The sequence below is a fragment of the Botrytis cinerea genome, chromosome 6 (assembly GCF_000143535.2).
Source record: "Botrytis cinerea B05.10 chromosome 6, complete sequence".
NCBI classification, from domain to species: domain Eukaryota; kingdom Fungi; phylum Ascomycota; class Leotiomycetes; order Helotiales; family Sclerotiniaceae; genus Botrytis; species Botrytis cinerea.
Genome location: NC_037315.1, coordinates 2,116,074 through 2,137,382, shown reverse-complemented (window position 1 = coordinate 2,137,382; position 21,309 = coordinate 2,116,074). Strand labels below are relative to the sequence as shown.

At 43.4% G+C, this 21,309-nt stretch overlaps 5 protein-coding genes across 5 annotated transcripts; 2 read left to right on the top strand and 3 right to left on the bottom strand.

Moving 5' to 3' along the window:
* Positions 1 to 1,840: 1,840 nt before the first annotated feature.
* Positions 1,841 to 3,445, bottom strand: BCIN_06g06090 (hypothetical protein). The gene is made up of 3 exons (XM_024693652.1): positions 3,102 to 3,445; positions 2,246 to 2,947; positions 1,841 to 2,167 (listed from the first exon to the last, which is right to left on the bottom strand). Exons 1-3 carry the CDS (start codon positions 3,379 to 3,381, stop codon positions 2,094 to 2,096), a joined length of 1,056 nt encoding a protein of 351 aa, XP_024549438.1. The 5' UTR covers positions 3,382 to 3,445; the 3' UTR covers positions 1,841 to 2,093.
* Positions 3,446 to 4,711: 1,266 nt separating this feature from the next.
* BCIN_06g06080 (hypothetical protein) lies at positions 4,712 to 9,725 on the top strand. The gene is made up of 3 exons (XM_024693651.1): positions 4,712 to 4,904; positions 4,957 to 7,844; positions 7,893 to 9,725. Exons 1-3 carry the CDS (start codon positions 4,871 to 4,873, stop codon positions 9,669 to 9,671), a joined length of 4,701 nt encoding a protein of 1,566 aa, XP_024549437.1. The 5' UTR covers positions 4,712 to 4,870; the 3' UTR covers positions 9,672 to 9,725.
* A 799-nt stretch (positions 9,726 to 10,524) lies between these two features.
* On the top strand, positions 10,525 to 13,820 carry BCIN_06g06070 (hypothetical protein). The gene is made up of 8 exons (XM_024693650.1): positions 10,525 to 11,143; positions 11,215 to 11,272; positions 11,340 to 11,390; positions 11,437 to 11,599; positions 11,653 to 11,749; positions 11,815 to 12,115; positions 12,174 to 12,556; positions 12,628 to 13,820. Exons 1-8 carry the CDS (start codon positions 10,729 to 10,731, stop codon positions 12,864 to 12,866), a joined length of 1,707 nt encoding a protein of 568 aa, XP_024549436.1. The 5' UTR covers positions 10,525 to 10,728; the 3' UTR covers positions 12,867 to 13,820.
* A 2,772-nt stretch (positions 13,821 to 16,592) lies between these two features.
* Positions 16,593 to 17,586, bottom strand: BCIN_06g06060 (hypothetical protein). Its single transcript, XM_001549164.2, has one exon. The coding sequence runs from the start codon at positions 17,284 to 17,286 to the stop codon at positions 16,669 to 16,671; it is 618 nt and encodes a 205-aa protein (XP_001549214.1). The 5' UTR covers positions 17,287 to 17,586; the 3' UTR covers positions 16,593 to 16,668.
* Positions 17,587 to 17,639: 53 nt separating this feature from the next.
* BCIN_06g06050 (hypothetical protein) lies at positions 17,640 to 19,418 on the bottom strand. The gene is made up of 2 exons (XM_001549163.2): positions 19,079 to 19,418; positions 17,640 to 19,000 (listed from the first exon to the last, which is right to left on the bottom strand). Exons 1-2 carry the CDS (start codon positions 19,124 to 19,126, stop codon positions 17,912 to 17,914), a joined length of 1,137 nt encoding a protein of 378 aa, XP_001549213.1. The 5' UTR covers positions 19,127 to 19,418; the 3' UTR covers positions 17,640 to 17,911.
* Between the last annotated feature and the right edge of the window lie 1,891 nt (positions 19,419 to 21,309).

Sequence of the window (21,309 nt, the reverse complement as noted above, 5' to 3'; positions counted from 1 at the left end):
CTCTTGCATAACGCTATGTCTAAGAAATGAATATAGGGCTCTTTTCTTCAATGACTCTTGTAATTAGTACGATATAGCACGATTCGTTCAGCACCATTAACCATAATTAGTTTGGACCGACTGGCGGAAAAAAAACGGAAGACGGAAACTAGGCCGTACCTTGAAATGTGCTAAAACATACGTGCCATTAGTGAAGTGAATGAAGAAGGTTCCTCGGCAACATGGTTAGCGGCGCAGTTTGGGGTGAGAAGGTGGTGGGATTCGTAAGGGGGGGAGGGGGGCGCTTTTTTGGTGGAATTGATTCGGCGGTGTCGGAATGTGTTAGAACTTGGGGGTAGGATGGGAGGGAATTAATGCTCTTAAGTTAATAAGTTGAGGACATCATGTAAGGAGATTGACTGTTGGAGGATGGTAGGTTCAATGAATATGGAGGGAGTGTAAATCCGTAGTCCTAGTGTTCCTCCTCTATTGATACCCCATGACCTTCATTTGCTTTCTTTAGTGCTCTGTTAGTCTCTAGAACCCGTAAACCGAACCCCCGAACCGATGGCTACAGTCCAATCAATACACTAAAGATACGATGTTCAGTATCGAAATCTAATTCAACATGGGAAAGCACCTCGGGAAAACATCTTCATACATTATTTCACATCTTTGTAGGGCAGATTCGGGTAATCTTACTATACTTATATCTCACGAGCTCACAACTCAAGATTTTTAATGGGGAAAGAAAGTCAACTAACTCCGTTCTCCCTTTTGGGAGCGAGCTGTGGATATTGGGGGGGATTTGTTTTAATTCAACCAATCAGACATGTGTATGGGTATTTGATGTTACTTTACTAGGGCAACTAGGGGTAGAGACTAGAAATTAGCTTGCTGCCCAAATCTCACTCACCTGCGAATCTTTGATTTTTACAATGCCCAATGATTGGTGTTTGCTTGCATGGAGAGTAGTGCATTTTGTTGAAATTAAAAGCTGAGTGGAAGCCATCTGTCGATGTGTGTAGTGAGTGGGATGAAGTCTTAACAGAATCCGAGTTAGACTTTAAGTTACCAAACCACTAACGGATAGAAATTGGCAATAAAGATGCAGATTTAAGGACACACATGCATACATAAACTAATCACAACAGCTGAATCATAGATTCATTAGCTACGGGGTAAGATACCAAGCTGCGCTTAGCAACAATGCTATGCTTGGTAACCGATCCTAAAGCATGAACTAGTCCTTAGGAAATCGATAAATTGCGCATGTGGCGTGGCGAAGGAGGCGGCTGATAAGGCGACGTGTGGACTATCACGGCATCTTTATACATGGATGCCATGGTGGAAAGTGTGTGGTGTAGGCTAATCGAGTGAGAATTAGTTACTTCAATAGAAGAGCGGTTGTTGCTAGGTTTTGCCCTGTGCTTTCTGACAAGATGGATAAACTAGTATGGGACGAAGATTGGGTTTGTGGGAGGATTGTTCGGATATGAAGAGGATGGTGGGATGGTGGGATGGCGAAATAAATTGAGATCAGGTGGGTGGTGGGTGGGATTAGGGCGGGAGAAGAGGGGGTGGGGTTGAAATGGGGAGGAGGATAAATGGTGTTTGGCGCGATTCGTTGAATAAGTGCTTTTCTGGACTAAAAATGCAGGAAGATAATAGCATAGGCATCTATCACATTCGATATGCGTTTTAATTAGATGATGACTTGTGCTTGTAAGTGAGAATCGGAGCAATCTGGTTGGTACTGTGCAGTAGGAACACTGCATAATACTTTAACCCGAATTAATATCACAGGATGACATCTCGGAGAATAATTATCCATTCAAAACTGAATCAGGTGCAGTGCGAATGTAACAGGCACTAATTGGTCAACAACGTGTTTAAATTGAACCTTAAGTATTATCACTCTCTTGACTCCCGGGGATTTCATTTTGCCATTTTCTTGACAGTGTTTCGTTGAGATTGGCTAATGTTCGTAGACAATAGATGAATAATAAACACTTCTGAATATAGCTTTCCCCGCAAACCATCCTAACCTCTGGTCCTCTGTAATTCGTTAACATTAAAATGCTCTCCTCGTTCTTGTCTGCCGCAATTGCACTCTAGATGCAATTAGTATCAACATATGATACTGTAGCCCCTGTAGTTATCGTGCCATTTATAGGCTGGGCTTGGGCTATGGATATGTATGTATCAGCATTCATTAGTTTATCCTCCAGCTCTCATAACCTCCAAGAGAGTAGAGAGAACTTACCACCGCTAGTTGTCAACCACAATCTCTTCCCTTCCTTTCCTCCAACCCTCTCAAATGCGCCCGCCGTAACGCCAGCCAGTACTGTGGATGTGTTGCTACCAGCTACAGCTACAACCTCACTCATGCCCTGTTTCCACATGAAAAGCGTATCTTGATCGTTGCCACACAGGAAGACTGTACCATCTTCACGAATAATGAAATCATCTGGACCTGTTATATTTACTAACAACACACTATCACTTATTGGTGCGGCAGTGATTGGGGCGATGGGTACGCGGTTGAATGTACTTGCACCGAGATTATCGAAATAGAGATATGGGGAGCGGTAATGGATACCGTTGATTCCGAGATGGGCTTCTGAATTCGGTGGAATGGCCATAGACGAGAGCTTAAGGGGAATGGTGTAAGAGGAGGTTGCGACATTGAGGTTGTAGATTTGACCGAGGATTGAATCACTTATGAGGATATGTTCTGGATCTAGAGTATCCATGCCGTTCAACAAAACTGACTCTGGAACATCGGCTATGTGGGACACTGTTGGAGCGGAGGTTAAGATACCAGCTTTGGAAGAGAAGGTATTTAAGTCCACTTTGTAGATGGCATTGGAATAGTTAGTAGCCTTTGTGAAGACAGCTGTGTAGGGTGTTTGGAGGGCGACATAAAAGACATCGGAGAAGGGTGTGATCTCAGTAATACCTAGAACTGCAGAGCTGTGAAGTCAATATTTGCCTTTCTAAGAAGGCGCTCATGAGGAAACAGGAGGTTAGGCTCTCGTAGGAGAATCGAGAGGACACATAAAGTAGAACATTAATATAGACATGAAATTGAGGAATAGGATGTGAGACAATATGCATACGTCCGATGAAGGTTGTTGTGTTGAAAGTATGAAGGGTTATAGGAGCTGTTTGGTTGGCAGGGTCAAGGAGTTGAAGGATCGGTTTATCGAGACGGGTGATGAGTATTTGGCCATTTGAACGGACGGCAATGTTTTCAGCCCAAGTTTTGTCCCCAAGAAACTGGAGCTCCGTGACAGGAAGTGGGAGAGACGCGACCGAAGATTTTGCTAGAGGCGTGGTGCTAGCGAGAGAGAAGAAAGTTGTGGTCAAGAGACCAGTAATATGATAAACACAGCGCATCTTTTGGATGGGAAAGGAAAGTCAAGGTAATTGGAGTGACAAGAACATATATGAACTGTTTCACAGGTAGGACATACCTAAATTTATATTTATGACTTTGTCAATCCGCATTTATAACCATTACTAGTGACTTGGGAACTCCATGGGTCTAGGGCTAGGGTTGGACAATCAAAGCTCAGCTCAATCAATATTGATAGTCTCCTCTCTTGAATGAGTGGTACGAAAAGGCTCTGTAGGCTCCGTAAACTGCATAGCAAAGGCTGAATAAGCATGTTAAAAGAAAAGTTTATACTTGTTATTAAGCAGGAGACGCATGAAAATTGAAGATGTCTCAGATCTTGAACTATTGGAGCTAAGATGAGTGAACGGAAAAGTATGTAAGCAACTGCCAAGGATGTCGGTGTGCAAAGGAACTCAAAACAATGTGATAAACTACGGATTTGCTAGTACTTGCAAAGTACACGATTCTCTGGTACGCTGAATGATCTCGTGTAGTCACAACAAGAACGAACATGACACTACTGATTGTACTTCTCGCATGCCTTTCTGATTGTTTATTACACGAAGACTATTGCATTGGAGTACCTCACATAGCTGAAGATTTGAGAACAGTGGAAGACTCGATGAAAGTCAAACGCAATATCGGTTGTTTGATGCAATATATACCGTCCGAGTAGCCGAAACTTCCACATAAGCAGAAGACACGATTGAAGTGACGGCTTTTAAATTCCATGTCGACGTGAAAGCTACTCTTCCGTGAAACGCGGCTAGCTTTCTTATCCGAACTTTGGCTTACTGTCGTCGAGTTCCACATTCATGACATGTCCCATCGTGCAGACACCAACAACAAACTTTGTGTCATGATCGAACCACAGCAACTTTGCTGGATGTCACACACTATCTCAGACGTCAACCACCGTGAAAATGTATGATCCGATGCTGGAAAGGCAAGGTAATGTATGGCGTTCACTTGAATTCCCGAATTCTCGAGTAGATTCACTTGCAATTGATACCTAGTATCGTAACCATGCAAGACCATTAACCTCACGAAACCAGTGAGTGATGGTATGTATGGTCATCCTCTATAATTGACTTGCTAAAGTCCGTCACAGATTTCGTGATGAATAAAATTCTCGAAACAAATCATTTACACGATGTCTAAATCTTGGGCTTGTTTTTCTGAAGTTTGCGTTCCGCTTCAAACTCCTTGAGATCAAGCTGCACCAAGCTCGCTCAGAAGTTTAAACCTACACCGCTTTTTGGCACGCTAACCAAATAAGAGCACATCTGTGGCAGAATTCGAACTGTCCCTTGAGCACCGCGAAATAATGTTCACAGCACAGAATGGAAGATGCGATGTCTTGAATGAAGTGTCATGATCTTTACTTAATTAATGAATTTTATGATTGTCATGATTTATGAGAGTTGATGGTCAGTAGCGTTCGGTCCATACTAGAAACAATAAACCAATACAATAGATCAATTGACAATGGAACAACCATCGTCAAGCTCAAAAGTTACAGGTAACATGCTCTCAACGCCCTATGCCCGTTACATTTACTAAAACCAATGAAGTGGAATATTTCGATCCTGATAATGTATATCCGCTTTTGTCGGCAGGGCTTTTACCTCGACTTCCTCTGCGAAACTTACACTGGGAATCGCACGCTGGTCCGCTCCGTTCCATATCCTCCCTCCATGTCGACCTCATCAAACACAATCCGGACTCTGGACTAAGCGCACCATCGGTGCCCCTTAATTCGAGTACATCCGACCTCTCGAGAGTGAGAAGTACAGACTCTGGCATCAGCGCAGATGATGGATTTCGCACACAAGCAATTGGCCAAGCTGCTGACAGGCCCCCTGCACTCTCTCGATCCAGTACAAATTCGGCTGTGAAGGGCCGCAGACACCAGATTCCCGGGTTAAGACAGACACCGTACTTGAAGATTCTCTTTCTGCGATGTGATGATAATGATACATACAAGTCTCAGGGTCGGAAGCAGGTTCGAGAGTGGATAAAGGAGCACACCCCATCATCTACAAGCAAATCCACTTCGCAGGAAAACCATGATAACTTTGAATTCCTCATTGTTCATGTAATCGTCCCGAATACTGCAGCGGCCACTCAGCCTCCAACGAGTGGGAAAAGTGCAGATGGTAGCTCTGGATCTACAAGTGAAAAATCTACGGCACGTTGGAGAGGCGGTGGATCAACTACCATTCTCGAGAAGTTGAGAGCAGATTTCAATGGCTCAACGAAGTCTGGTGTTGATCGGATTGCTCAAATTCGCATTGGCATCAACGATGTTCCATATAACATGCTTCCCCGTGTTGTACCAGCGATTCCTGGATCCTATACGGAAACACCACAAGAAAATGAGAATGCCTGGATTGATCTGATTTCGAAGCTCAAATTCTTGATATTGCAGTCATTTGACATGCGGGTAACTCAATATGAAGAGAACATTCGCGAAAAGGATAGTCAAAGAACTTTGCCTGGCTGGAACTTCTGTACATTTTTTGTACTTAAAGAGGGCCTGGCAAGAGGATTTGAGAGCGTTGGCTTGATCGAAGATGCCTTAGTGGGTTATGATGAGCTTTCCATTGGCTTGGACACAATTGTTAGAGACCAAGCTATAGCAGAGCCTGGCACTCAGCATGGCGGTTCTTTCTTACCTTATACTGAAGAACTTAAGCTCCAGGCAGAGCGGGCTAGAGAGGCAATCTTGAAAGACATCGGCTTGGAGGGCGCAGGATCAGACTCAGAAGAACCGATTGATCTACAGTCTACGGGTGGTGCTTTCGAGAAGGAGGAGGATGAGATCCCCATTGACGCATCTAAGAAAAGGTACCGAGAACTGATTCTTGCGAATGACGTTTCAATATTTGATTTTCGGTGCTACTTATTTGCTCGCCAATTAACTCTCTTACTACGATTAGCAAATGCATGGTTTACACAAGAAGACTTACTCGCAAAGCTTAAAGAACAACGAGAATCAAGCTTACTAGGAGTAGCTGCTAGACTCCCAGCTTCACAACCTTCAGATGACACTGAAAATCTTGCTGTACTTGGAGAGGTCTGTAAGCGGGCAATGGACTTTATTGGTGCTATATCAAGTATCATGCGTGAGGATATCTGGAGTGCTTATTTCCATTCACAAAAAGAGATTTCCTATGAGAAGGCAAAATCGGATTTTAAATCAGATCCTGTGATGAATCAAGTAATTGAAAATGTTGTTTCCTCTTTCACATTTTCTCTTGCTCAGCAGATACTTGCACAAACTTCAACAAAAGCCTTGCCTATCCCTCCTTCGACACTGGCACCTCCTGGCGGCGGAGCAGAGCCTAAATCCTCAATCCCCGAACCTAAAACCATGATGCATCCTGCTAGGACGACTTCTCTCGCCCTCCGATCATCATCTCGAGAGCCTCCAAGTCCCGGGCTGTTTCCCGGTGGTCGGAGAGCCAGCGTACCTGGTCCGGGTGTAAGTTCGTCGTCCTTCCTCAAAAACGGGTTAGAGGACCTTGCTGCTCACCGAGCCGAACTCTATCTGCTCTCGCGAAGTGTTCTAGAACATATTGGTAAACAGCGTGGATGGACTGCCGGTTGGGAAGATGTGAACAAGTATCGAAGTGAGGATGTGGAAGCCATGGAGGAGGTTAACCTTGATGAAGAGACGCTATCAAACACAGACGAGATAACTTCCCCAAATCTATTTCCACCTTCGCTGAACGGCATTGACAGCAAGTTGCTCCGGACGGCATTAGACCATAAAGCCGATTTTTATCGTCTCTACGAAACTCTTACTGATAAAGCACTCCGGCATTATACGGTAGCAAATCGTGTCCAGTCTGTACAGACCAGCATGGCAGATCTGGCTATTTTAAAATATCATCTAGAAGACTATGCTGCTGCCGCCTCCTATTTTTATCGCATTACTCCGTTTTACGGAGATGCTTCGTGGACACAGGTTGAAGTATCGTTATTAGTAATGTACGCTAAGTGCCTCAAAGAATTAAGCCGTAACGATGAATATGTCAAAGTCGTACTGAAACTTCTTGCGAGAGTGGCCATGATGGAGAAAGACAAACTTACCAGGAAATCAACCTTCAAAATTGGCCAAATGAGCACGTTTGACGAAGGAGATGTCATGCTCAGTGACAAATACCTAAATGAATTGTTGCTGATAACACCAACACTATCCCGTGACATTCACGTTCCACTACAGGATTACTTCAGTAAGATTGAAGTAGACGGGACTCCTCAATATCATTCCAGTCAGGATAGTTTCGGGTTACAGCTTCGACTTCAATATCTACTGAAGGAAGAATTGAACGTCGATAAGGCCCGAGTAAGGGTCATTCCGCTATTGGGCGGTCCTGGTCGCGAAATCTGGCTCGAAACAAAAGATGCACGTTTGTACAAAAAAGGGTGGAACATGCTATACGTTCAGAGCAATGTAAGTGAAAATAATACTGTTAATATGAGTATGTTCTTACGGTTATAGATCACAATCCCTGGTTCTTATCAAGTTACACATGTCATTCTCTACAGTAGCAAAATCATCATGGAGTATTCGCATGACAGTATTGGGCATCTATCGACAAGAGGTAGTGATTTCTTCAAATGCCCGAAACTACTTCTTTACCACCGCGCAGAAGCCTTCAACACCAAACTCTTCTCCTCCAGATGCATGCATCTAGACCAAAATCGTTCTTTGGAAATTGAGCTATCGTCTGGGTGGAATACTGTCATCAATGGTCAACTTCAAATTCGTGCGGCAACAGCTGGGCTGCGGCTTCAAACGAGTGAGGTAGCGGTTATCGACGGGCAACTTGATATTTCCAAAAAGAAAGAGGCAGGGGTTGTTCACTTTGGTGCAATGGAAGCAGAGAGTAATGCAAGAATACGAGTGCCGTTCAATCTCGAACATGAGGTGAACGAAGTCACACTTCGACTTGAAATATCGTACACAACGAAAGACGGAGACTTTTTCTTTGCTACCACTTCTTCGGTGTCAATTATGCTCCCACTGGGCGTCAATGTCCAGGACGTATTCAAACATAAAGCATTGTTTTCTAAATTCACCATCTCAACGTCCACAAATAGCCCACTTAGACTTCTTAGTTCCAAGTTGGAAAAGTCCGAAATATTTGAGGCACATTCTGGACTTGGCCTGACACGACCTCTCACCATATTTCCTCATCAACCAGCGTCTCTATTGTACAAAATCATAAAGACAGATTCGCCTTCTTCCCCAACTACTCGACGGAAGTCCCATAAACCGAGAACTTTATCTCTCATCTTACATTATATTTGTCTTGATGAAGAGGTTTATGATGTTGTGGCTCAAGTCCTAGGAGATTTTCTCAGGAGTAACACCTTACGACCATATACTCGTCTAATCATACCTGTCGTTCTTTCGGAACTTCGATCACATTTTTCGCCATACGACTTTGAAAGGGCAGCCATTCTTGGTGAGATACCTACTTCAGCTATCCTCAACATCAGATGGCATGATCATTTTTCGGGGCTGGGCAATTCTATTGAAAAAGACCAAGACACTGCTCTCCTCATTTGCAACATACTTCAAGAATGGCAGAAGCAAAACCCTGTGATCCCTTTACCTCTCCTATCCATCGACGGGGCTGCAATCTCAAAAAGCCGATCTATTGTAATACCTGTGGATATCCCTTCGGTGATGGTGGTGCATACTGCTGACCTACGGCTACTTCAAATAGCATCAGTAGCCTCTAGTTGTGCTGTAGCAGCAGCAAACGAGCCAATGCCAGCATCATTGCACCTTAAATCGACGAGGAACTGGGATACTGTCTCTCAAGACGATGCCACAAGCCCAGGGGAAGATATAGAATTTGTATTTGAGGTCACAGGTCCATCAGATACATGGCTTATTGGTGGTCGGCGAAAAGGTCACTTCAAAGTCCCCAGAGCTGTAGATGGAGGGAGTCATAAACTGACTTTCCCTATCGTGCTGATCCCTCTCAGAGAAGGGTTCTTACAATATCCTACTGTAGAGATCAAACCAATTCCCGCTACCAAAAGTGTTAGGCCAGGATCATCAGGCGGTGGAGAGGAAGGTGTGAAGAATAAACCACGGCCTGTAACTTGCGAAACTGACTGTAAGAATACTGGCGAGACTATTAGAATTATAAGTGATGCTAGGAAGACGACTATGAGTTTAGACGCTAGTGGTCCGCAAGGCGGAGCTTGGTTGCTAGAAAGTGAGAGAAGACCAGCGGGCGTTGGAGGCATTGTGATTGATTGAAGGCAATAGACTTACTTAATATAATGATTTGGCACACGATTGTTTGGATGCACAAAACCAAATGTGATAGTGAGGTCTAACTCTTTGTATCAATCGCAGCAATGACGTTGTGCTTCGCATTGAGTGACAAATAGGTAGAAGAGACAATTTCCGTGCAGCCAGAAAGTATCCAACTCCGCCGCTAAAAAACCAAGTTAGTCCCCTTGCAGTATGCCATCTTTTGGTATATGCATCCAGCTTCGGAGTTGCATGCCTTCTGGCAGCACGAGCCGTGTTCATTAGGTAAGATTACAAGAGCTGAGGGGAGCGGTGGAGTGGAAAGAAAACATCCCGACGGGTCAGGTAAATTAATTACCGGGGGGACTAACAGCGGAAAGGCGAATTGCACGTCCCCCACGGGCCCTCCGGATGTAAACTCGCGGGGTCGAAAAACAAAAGCGTTGCATCAATTTATCCGTCGGTCTTGGCAATGATACCCAGATATGCTTGGAAAAGATTAGCAATGGCTACGTACGAGTAGAATCATTACAATAGGAAAGTAAAGGCCGGCGAGTATTGTAGGATTCTAGGGATTAAATGGCCACATGTAACGTAAACGTAAAATGGGATTCTTATCGACCTTTATCTTCGTCTTATCGAGCCGCGTATCAATGTTGGTTGACCGAACCCGGTTTCCTCTCCAGTTTCGTTAAGACATCGCCCGATACCGACAAATCGAGTAGTCGTATCTACTGCAGTAATCATCTAAACCTTGCTCCGTGCATATATTCCTAATGAGGAAATGATGAGATCGGGGTCACCGCCCTAGGTCGAAATCTAAAGCTGTGATTCGATTACAACTACCAGCGGCCAAGATCCAATCACTACTACCTTGAATGCGAGGATGCTCCTGCCATTCTGCTAGAGATCAAGTATCTTTCTTACCTATAGAGGTAGAGTTTTCCCTTGCAATGAGCATAATATCTCCTTCCTTCTCCTTCTCTTTCTCTTCCTCTTGACTTTATCCCTATTGGTTCTGCTCTTTATTTCAGTAAATTCTGGGGGACTACTATTCGTTATGGACGAGAAGTCTGGTCACAGTCCTGTGGCAAGTCAGCCTGAAGAGTCCGCGGGTTATGGCGAAAAAGCTCTTCCAAACTACAATGGCAATGATGTTCAAACAGAAGGGCTTATATCCGAAGATTTCGATGGTCTCAAACGAGAACTTTCGGGAAGACAAATTCAAATGGTAACCATTGGTGGTTCAATTGGTACAGCTTTGTTCGTATCCATTGGTTCGGGGCTTACACAAGGTGGACCGGCATCTCTATTCATTGCTTTCATCTTATACAGTTGTTTCCTTGGATTGGTCAATAACTGTATGGCTGAGATGTCGGTCTTCATGCCGGTTAGTGGGAGTTTTGTGAGGATGGGTAGTAAATGGGTTGACGAAGCCTTTGGGTTTATGCTGGGGTGGAATTTCTTCCTTTATGGTGAGTAGTCTTCAATTGCATGCGAGAATCTACGAAGTATGTGGATAGGTGCTAATGGGGATCTGATCTAGAGGCTATATTGATTCCATGGGAGATTAGCGCATTGAATTTAGTGTTGACTTTTTGGAGGTATGTATCTTTAGCTCCTTTCTTCAACCGACCGTCGCACTTGTACATATCTAATGCGTTAAAACAGTGATAATATACCCTTAGCAGCAATCTGTGCTGGGTGCATATTTCTCTATGGGTAAGTTTAATTCTCCGTCCCCAGATATGATCTCTGACTATAGTAGTGTCATCAACATTTTTGCTGTTAAATGGTATGGAGAAAGTGAGTTTTGGCTGTCTGGTGGCAAGGTAGTGTTGATCGCTATGATATTTTCCTTCACATTTATCACAATGGTCGGAGGAAATCCAAAACACGATGCATATGGATTCCGTTATTGGAAAGAACCTGTAATTACCTCGCAATTCCTAAGTTTGTCTTCGTGCTAATCAATGATCCACAGGGTGCATTTGCCGAATACGTCACCACGGGATCTTTGGGTAGATTTGAAGGATTTCTTGCCGCATTATGGAAAGCCGCGTTCACTATTGTTGGGCCTGGTGCGTTAAATCAAGCTGGAATTGTATTAAGAATGTATAGACATGCAACCCTAACAATTATCTAGAATACATTGCTATGATGTCGGGTGAAGCCGCGCACCCCCGCAAGAACCTCAAGCGAGCTTTCAAGACGATCTACTGGAGATTTGGAGTCTTCTTTATTGGAGGAGCTCTAGCATGCGGAATAGTAATTCCATACAACGATAAGAAACTAATTGCTTACCTTTCGGCTGGTGGCTCGGAGACTGGAACTGCGGCTTCAAGTCCCTACGTTATTGCTATGCAAAATATGGGAATTGGTGTACTTCCGCATATTACAAATGCATTACTTGTGACAAGTATCTTTTCCGCTGGTAATTCCTATGTGTATGTTGTTCTCCTCTCTTATGCAATGGTGTTCTAGAAGATACTGACAGTACCAAAGTTATTGCGCATGTCGTACATTATACAGCCTCTCGCTCGATGGGCACGCCCCACGTTTCCTCCGCAAATGCACCAAGTCCGGTGTTCCCATCTACTGCTTTTGCGTCACCATGATATTTCCCTTTTTGAGTTTCCTTGCTGTGGGCAGCAGTTCGTCTCAAGTCATCACGTGGCTTGCAAATCTTACCGAAGCCTCGCAAATCATAGACTACATTTGCATGTGTACTATCTACATATTCTTCTTTCGAGCATTGAAGACACAGGGTATTGATAGAAGTACTCTGCCCTATGTAGGTTGGTATCAACCTTATTGTGCCTGGGCGGGACTTGTGGCAATGATTCTCACAGTGGGGTGTTATGGATACACTACATTTTTGCCAGGATGTGAGTTCTCTTTGCGCCCTCTTCTGCATGCTGATTATTAAAAATGAGAAAACAAGACTGACCAAGAGTAGGGTGGGATACCGGAACATTTTTCTCTTACTACACCATGGTATTCGTCTGTCCATTGCTTTACGGGGGATGGAAAATCATCAAGAAGACCAAAGTTGTGAAGCCAGAAGAGGCGGATCTTGTATGGGAAAGACCTATCATCGATGCGTACGAAGCGTCTGTGGCTGAAAAACACATATCGTTCTGGGAGGAAGTGAAAATTATGATGGGATTCGGAAAGAAAGAAATGCATGTGGAATAATGAATGAATGATAGTGAGGGTACACAGTCCAGGATCATCGCCCTAGAAAAAAAGTACTGCCAGTGGAATCTTATTCCCTTTCACGATATTCCTAGGGAATCACTATTTCTCGAGTACCTCTTGACGAAGAATAAATGACCGAGAATACTCTGCTTGAGATAGGCCATCAATGCAAATATGAGATGATGCCGTAGGCTGAGTTGGGAGATCTAGGTACTATTGAGATTGTCTCAACCATAGTGAGTTTAGTGAAAAGTAATGTCTCTCTCACTGATTTTTCATCCCAATACAAATTCATCAAGCATAAGTTTCAAGCGGCTCATTTCCTACTGTCGACTGCTTCTCGGTCAACAGCTGATGGATCTCAGAATCCAAATTCTTCGACCTCAGGGTTAAAAACAGCATCTTCTTTCCCGTTTCAAGAATATCTTTGGAATTTTACATGCTCGCAATACCCTCCTCACCCTTTCCCCAAAACTCAGGAAACGATATCTTCCTGCAGAGTTCCTGAAAGCAACCTAATTACTTCTAGAGAATTAATACTGGTTTCCAAAAGGTTGATTTCTCATACTCGATGTCCGAATCGAATTCCTTCCGATAATTTATAATTACTTTTACATGCAATACGTGTTGATGGATTCTTTGAGAAGCTTTCATGGAAGCTAGTGGTTAATATTCGTCTAGGGTAGCGGGGACGGCATTGTCGCTGGGCTTGGGTAGTTCACCTTCCGCTTTGTGTGACGGATCGCTGAGGAGGTTGGAAGGGATCTCGTCATTCCGCGAAGCGAATACGGAGTAGAATGGATGCTAATCATCGTCGATGGGGCTTTTGAACTCGAAACAAATGAACCCAGAGGTATTTGTGAGGATAATATCTTGAAGATGGTCATGTACATACCTTTACGTCAAACAAAAATGGCATGTTTGAATCTTGCTAGTTAATATTCTAGGCGACCGCTTCTGATTTGATTGTCTTAGAGAGAAAACAGTGAAAACCTAGAGCAATTTTGGGCTTCTATAGACCTTGCTAGTAGATGTAGAAACTGTGTGGAGTACCTTTGAGAATAACGATGGTGTTATCTAGCGATTCAAGAAAATTCCCTTTTTTCAATACTCGCTAGAAGATAGTGGGACGTTGAAAAACAAGAAGTATGATAATGCAAACTTGACACAAAGAGACACTGGCCATTAGAAGACCTCACGGGCTGTTTGACAAACCACAACATCCAATCTTAGTTATCTTGTTACAAACTTCACAAGACTGTTTGGCAAACAACAACACTCAATCTTACTATAAGTACCCCAAGCCTTACCCGATCCAACTCTTGGCTTCTAACATCAAACATTCTACAAAAATGGCAGCGCAACCACACGAATTAACCATCGTGGCAGCCCTGTGCAGTGCGATTAAGGAGCGCAACGCGCTTCTCGAAGTAATCAAGAGTAAAGATCTACTGCTCGAAGCATACAAAGTACAGGCATCGCAGAAGATGACAGAGAAAACATTGTGTGAAAGGGCTCAGAAGAAGTTGGAGAAGTATGAAGAGATACTCAGGGATAATGGGCTAGAGGGTGTAGAGGAAGTGATTGCCAAGCTGGAGTATCTGGGTGAAATGGTGAAAAGTGGGGCAGAAGAGGCATAGGCGTCGGAAAGGATATTGAGGACAGTTGGTGACGCCTAGGTGATTTTGAGAGGTGGTTAGTCGGGGTTGTTCAACGCAAGATGTGCTAGGAAGGAGGGAAAGTGGGAAGATATGTGGGAATGTTGATTCTACATCGATGCTGAGCTTAATGTTATGCAGTGAAAGCTGCAATGATTGTGGGATTGGCTTACGCGACAGCATTTGAGGGTATCAATTGACGAATGGCGTCAATGAGTCAATGCAGGTTGTGCATCTTCTAGAATCCGCAAATCAGTTTGTGAAAGAATGGTGATACTTCTCGACCGGAACAATCTACCTGTATATTCAGTTTGGCATTGTGATCTTTGACGTCCATTCCCTGTCCCGGCTACATATGCTTGGATAACAGATGTCACCTACACCCAGTCAAGATACAAGTCAAGTTCGGATACCCATTTCTACTGCGCAAATCTCGCATGTGATTCATGTGTCAGTCCATCTGCATGCGTTTCCACAATGTAACAGGGGCTTTGATGGCTGTGAAGCGGAGGAACCGAATGCGCGAGGCATCGCATAGAAGTGAGGTGCGGGTTGGGAAATAGAAGAGATTCGCGAGGATGAAAAAGTTTCCCAAGTATTGGGCTATTGGACGGGAAAGAGATTCCGCAGTAAGACCAATAAGAGGATACATAGACTGTGCTTCGATCATTTCCTTCTAACGCGATGAGCATGATTTCGTTCAATATGAAAATTCTTCAAATTGCAATGTTTCTTGTTGATATCGTTAGTTCATTAATAGATACTTTAAACAAAGATTCAAAGAAGCTTGGCTCCGATATTGGGTATATGTAGTCGCTGCCTTGTTGCTGCCATCTGACGAGTTCATGATACTGTGCCGTGGCTCGTTGAAGGTCATCGATTCGATGTGCGCCGTAGTTTGATATGAGAGGTTGTTAATTGCTGTTAAGTCTTGTGACAACGAGACTCACGAGATGGCGCGAGAGCTCGTAGTATACCTAGAAATAAGGAGTGATGTGCCAGTAAGACATCCTGGATAATAAAAACCTGCGATATCATCCCCTGCGAGAATATGCGCCCGTGATATACAACACGACGACAAAGTGATGAGTCTACAATCCCGAGGCAATCCAACGTTCATCCACCCAAGCATTCATCTTTCCATCACTCTGACTTCTACTATATAGTTCCCAGCAAGCTTCTCTCCAGCACATTAGGCGTATACATGGGAATGGCAACGTGGTGTGGTGCAGTGGTTTGATTCCACTCCTGACGATTCAACATCGTGCAACGCAGACATACAGCAGGTCCCCACAGACAAATACTAGATGAACTAATTACGCTTCCAACGAGAACTTCGCTCTAGGAGGAGGAACAAAATCCTACGGCTTGTTACCGTGCTCGGTGTTCACACTGAGCCCCTTTGTTTTGGTTTTTTTGATGTTGATATTTTTGGTTTTTTCTTTTGAGAGGAGGAGCATAGAGTGGGTCTGTGTAAGTCTAGGTGGTGGATTGAGTTTGTGTGATTGGATGCGGGCTGGGGTGTCGTTGTCGTTGTCGTTGTCGTTGTCTCGCTTCGTGGGGTTTGTCGCGCTTCGATTTTTGCCGCGTCTAAGCTTCTTCGCCTTACCATAGATTAGAAATCTGTGATTTGTGTATAAAAGTTCTGATGGTACTTATTAGCGCTGTTTAAAAAAAAACTCTCAAAATTTGAGTTTAATTGTTAAGTGTCGTGGAGTGCATGAAGTGACCAAAATCAAGACTGCATTGACTTGGCATCACATATTTTACGGTCATACGTAAGACTGAAATGAAAGTATGATGTGGAGGGATAAATGTTTCGATTTTTAATTATGAATTGAATTTATGAATATTTGTTTCTGTGTTAATTGAATGGCTGTTATTTCGTAAATTTCCCCCCCCCCCCCCTCTTCCCAATGTCCTCGCTTCGCATCATAACATGCCCCACTTCTTTGGATTATCTCTTCTAAGGTTGCATAAGACGATAGTCGCCGGAAACTTCGAGATTTAAGTCAGAATCCACTATTTGAAATAGAATTATTTGATGTTAGACGTGGGCGACGGATGGATGTAAAATTCACATGTTCAAACTTGATAGGTATGGTCACCTTTGCACTGCTCAAATATATGTACAGTGTACCTCATTCTATCTCCATTTCCTCATCCTCATCTTCCTCACTCAAACATTCTAGTTCCATTCCTTCCGTTTCTTCACCTTCATCTCCCTCATCCATTTCATCATCATCATCATTATCCTCATCATCATCCTCATCATCATCCTCTTCATCACTTTCCTCTGCCTCCGCCACAAACCACCAATTTCTACCCTCATAATAACCCGCATTCCCATTCTCCTGAGCCCGCAATTTCAACAACCCCTTCAATTCCTTCTCCTTCCTCCATAACTCACCCTCACACACCATCAGACCATTCTTATAACTCTGGTGTGACTGCACCACCTTTTGCAACAAAACCACTTTCCTCATTCTTTCCCTTCCATTCCTCCCCTCTCCTCCTCCCACATCCAATCTCATCAATGCGACTCGGAGTTCTCGAGAATATTTCTTCTTGTCTTTCGTGACTGCTCTCTTGTTGTCTTCAGCATATTTTAACATGCCGCATATTTCTCTATAGCGTATCTCTTGGGGATTCAAAGGGATATCGAGGACTTGGGGGACGACATTGCGGAAAGGTGAGTTGGGATCTGGCTGGATGTCGTTGAATGATGGGTACCAGGTTTGGACGCGATGAAATGCCATTTTAGGAGAGATGTTCAGAAGCGAGATGTGATGGTTGAAAGTTTGGGAGAAGTGGCTAATAGGAAATAAGTAAGAGGCTATTTGGATGGAAGAACAATCAAGATTGATATTGAGCCTTCGAGATTTGTTACTGGTTCTATTTCAGACTTTAGAATTCGTAGTACATTCAATCTTCCAGCAACGTCCAGGCAATCTTGCGGGATAGGACGAAGAGCAGAATGGAATTTTCATCTGGAAGATCTGAAGGGTTATCATAGAAAGCACGGCATAATTTCCCATCTTAATTTTGAAACAGATTTCAGCTTCATTCTACATCAAGAAGGAAACTATACAATCCAAATCGTTAGCCCAAGTGATTCACGACAATGCACGCCCAAATAATTTTCTTATTTCCATGCCTCGTGAAATTCTAAGTGTTAAATCTATTTTCACTCCTGATCCTCGGTTGTTCATCTGACTACATATTTCATGCCTCCCAACAGTTCTCGAAATTTTCGTTCCCAAGCCTTGGTATCTCCCACATCCATAAACTGTGCTTGCACTCTGTATCAATATTCTTAGAATCCTCAGCGTTCGGCCTAGTCTACGCATCCCCATCGCCAGTACTAGCACGCGTGACTGTTCTTCATTTCTTCATTCGGAGAGGTAAATGCTTGCGCTTTGCCGGTCGCATAGCCGACGGGTCATCGTCATCAGAGTCAATGCAAACCCGCAAATAAGTCTCTACAAACTGTGCTTTCTCGCGCCCTGCCACACTTTGCTCCGCCCTTTCGCTGTCGACTTCCTTCGTTTCGCAGTGAGTCTTGCGCAAACATTCCTTTGCTTCTTCAAGGACCCTATCAAGCTTATCCAGACAATAATAAATCGACCGAATCAAAAGATGCTCCCGTGACCACTTTCCCTTCATTAATCCATCGATTTTTGGACCTCTATAATCCATCAACTCTCTCTTCTCCCTATACTCTTCCCAATCTTTCTTCTTTTTATCCGCTCGTTCGACTAGCATTTTACCCCAGCCCTGCCATTCTTCAAGAGTATGCTCCTTTCCAACGAAATCTTTCAACTCATTTTCTTCTTTGCCAACCGTGTGACTGTAATCCAAAAGTGAGTCCAAGATTCTTCGCTCGATGATAGCAAGATCGATTTCATGATGCGAATTTCCAACCCGACCGCTTTCTCGGCTATCACTGCCACTCCATCTCTCCCTTTCTTCGCGTCGTCTCTTACGTTCTATCCACTTCCTCAAAGACTGTTTGTATCTCCGTCTTGAATCGCGAGACTCGTCTGTAACTCGAGATCGATATGGAAGAGTAGATTGCAGTCGCATGGTTGGCTTTCGTTCTGCGATATCATGCAATACAGTAATTTCAGGTATGGCTGGTCTGAGAACAAGCGGCTGCGTTCGAGTTTTCCTTACAACTTGTGGAGAAGTCTCTTCGACAGCCAGGAAACCATGTACGGCTGGTCTATGCACAAGCGGCTTCATACGCTTTTCCCGCACAACCAGTGAAGAAGTTTCTCCAGAATCCAGAACACCAGACCCAGCAAGTCTGAAAACAAGCGGCCTATCATCACTCTCCTCCACAAACCGTGCAGCCGCCTCTCCAAGCTCCGCAACACCAGACCCAGCAAATCTACAAACCAGCGACTTAGAGCTCGCTCGCCAGGTAGACTGTTGCGAGGGCCATTCCACAGTAGGAAAATACGAATCGTCCTACACACATCAGATATCTCTCACGGAATAAAAGTAAAAGTAAAAGCAAAAGCAAAAGGGTATGAACGAAATACATACATCTCTATCTAGACGATCCGTCATCTTTTCATCTTCTCGGGAATGCATGTCGAGTTTTTTTTTTCCCGATCCCAATGGTTTTTACTAGATGAGATTTTCGTCGGCGTGAGGTGAGAGGTGAGAGGTGAGAGGTGAGAGGTGAGAGGTGAGAGGGTAATATAAATCCAAAAGAATAGAATAGAATAGAATAGTTTTGAATGAAAATAACATAACATAAATACCCATCGAAGAAAACAACGAAACAATCAAACAATCATCACATCATCAAATCAGATCAAGACATAACATAAGAACCAGTAACCGCCATCAGCATGAAACTCGCACAATAAATACATAGACCAAAAAAGAAAAAAAAAAAAAAGCCCCATCGCGAACCTTCCATTCCCCCCCCCATCTCGAAACCCCTCTACCCCTCGTAGAAGACTCAGTATCAGATAATCTATACGATATGAGACTCAGTCCCTGAATGTATGATTTACTTTGCTCTCAAATTCTCAAATTCTCAATATAACAACTTGAATGCATGTAAAGACGAAGACGAAGACAAAGCGAAGACGAAGACGAAGTGAACTATAAAACAATTCCCGCACCCGCATACCCGCATACATACATACATACATACATACATAAATATCCACCAGTAACAACTCACACAGTCCGAGAATGATTACTATGACATATTTTCTTTTCTGTACGATAACAGGACATCAATCAATCAATCAATCAATCGATGGATGCTATAATATACTATACTATACTAAGCTAAGCATTCCGAGTTTCGCTACAACTTAGCCACGAATCCCTCTGTACTTTATTACTTCATGAATTCATGACTTCATTACTTCATCGATAGATCGAGCGAGCGGTCGATATAAAAGCCACAATATTTTAATTCCCAACCCCTCTCCCGCAACCCCTCGACCTCGAGAAAGAACAACACCCAACATCCAATTTGCGATCCACAAGATGCTCCAAGCTAATCTACCCATCTCTAAGGAATCGAATCAACCGACTTCCGAATTCAAAGGAGAGAACTTCCACTGTTTTGTTGTCCGTTGTCGTCCGTTATCCACTGTCCGTTATCCACTGTCCACTATCCATCATACACCCCAATGAATCCGACTCCCACCTACGCTTCCATCTTCACTCGAGCAAGAAGAAGAAGAAGAAGAAGAGGAAGAAGAGAATAAAGCATAAACGATTTGTGGTTGCTGATACACCATACACCATACCGCATACAAAATACAACATTCACCAAATCGAAAGATTATGACTTCCTAATCTTCTCACTTCTCTTTCATCATCCTAACTTCCCATCCCCTTTCCCAACCCTTTTCCCAATTCCCCAAATCAGCAATTAAAACAAAAATCCTCCATTCTACACAATCACAATCACCATCACAACCATTCTATTTCCTACCACCCATCCCATCCCATCCCATCTCATCTCCTTTTATCAATCCACCTCAGACTCCTTTCATCTACTGCCCGAAAACACGGTGTGCGATATTGTCACAATATAATCAATGTTCACTACATCGACAGTATATGTGTATATCGATCCTGATTCCTGTTTTAACCCCAACGACCAAAGCACAGATAAAGTATATAAAATCCCGCACAACACAGTACAATACAAAATAAATCACACACACACATATTCAAAACTCCATAGTTCATCCATCCATCCACCAACACAGACCCTATTTAATACAGCAGTCACATAATTAATCCCCAGCCCTATATACAAACGATGACAACCGCCTACCCACCAAACACCAAAATCCAGCCTTATACAACAAATTCCCGCCTGCATTCCCCGAAACCGTTGTGTCACTAGAATTTACCCGTATGTGTATTTACTTGTGTTTGTTATTTGATCACTAATCAAAACGTCAAAACATCAAACCATAAATAAACATCATTAACGAGGGGAATGTAGAATTAAATCGATACATGCTGATTGGAATGTGGAATGTGATGGAATACTCGCGCGGCCCTAAGCTATCGTTCCATTCATTATCAGGGTATTTTTTCTCTCTCCAACTATCAGAATAGAGTATCCTATGATTTTGCAATAAATATAGAGTATGTACCTAAGTTACCTAACAGCATTAAGTTTTGCAGAAGAGCAAAGAGAATATATAGTAGAAGAATCACACTTTCCTCTTCACATTTCTTCGAATTCAATTCAATTCAATTCGGCGCAAAAGTAAGAAAAACATTATTTG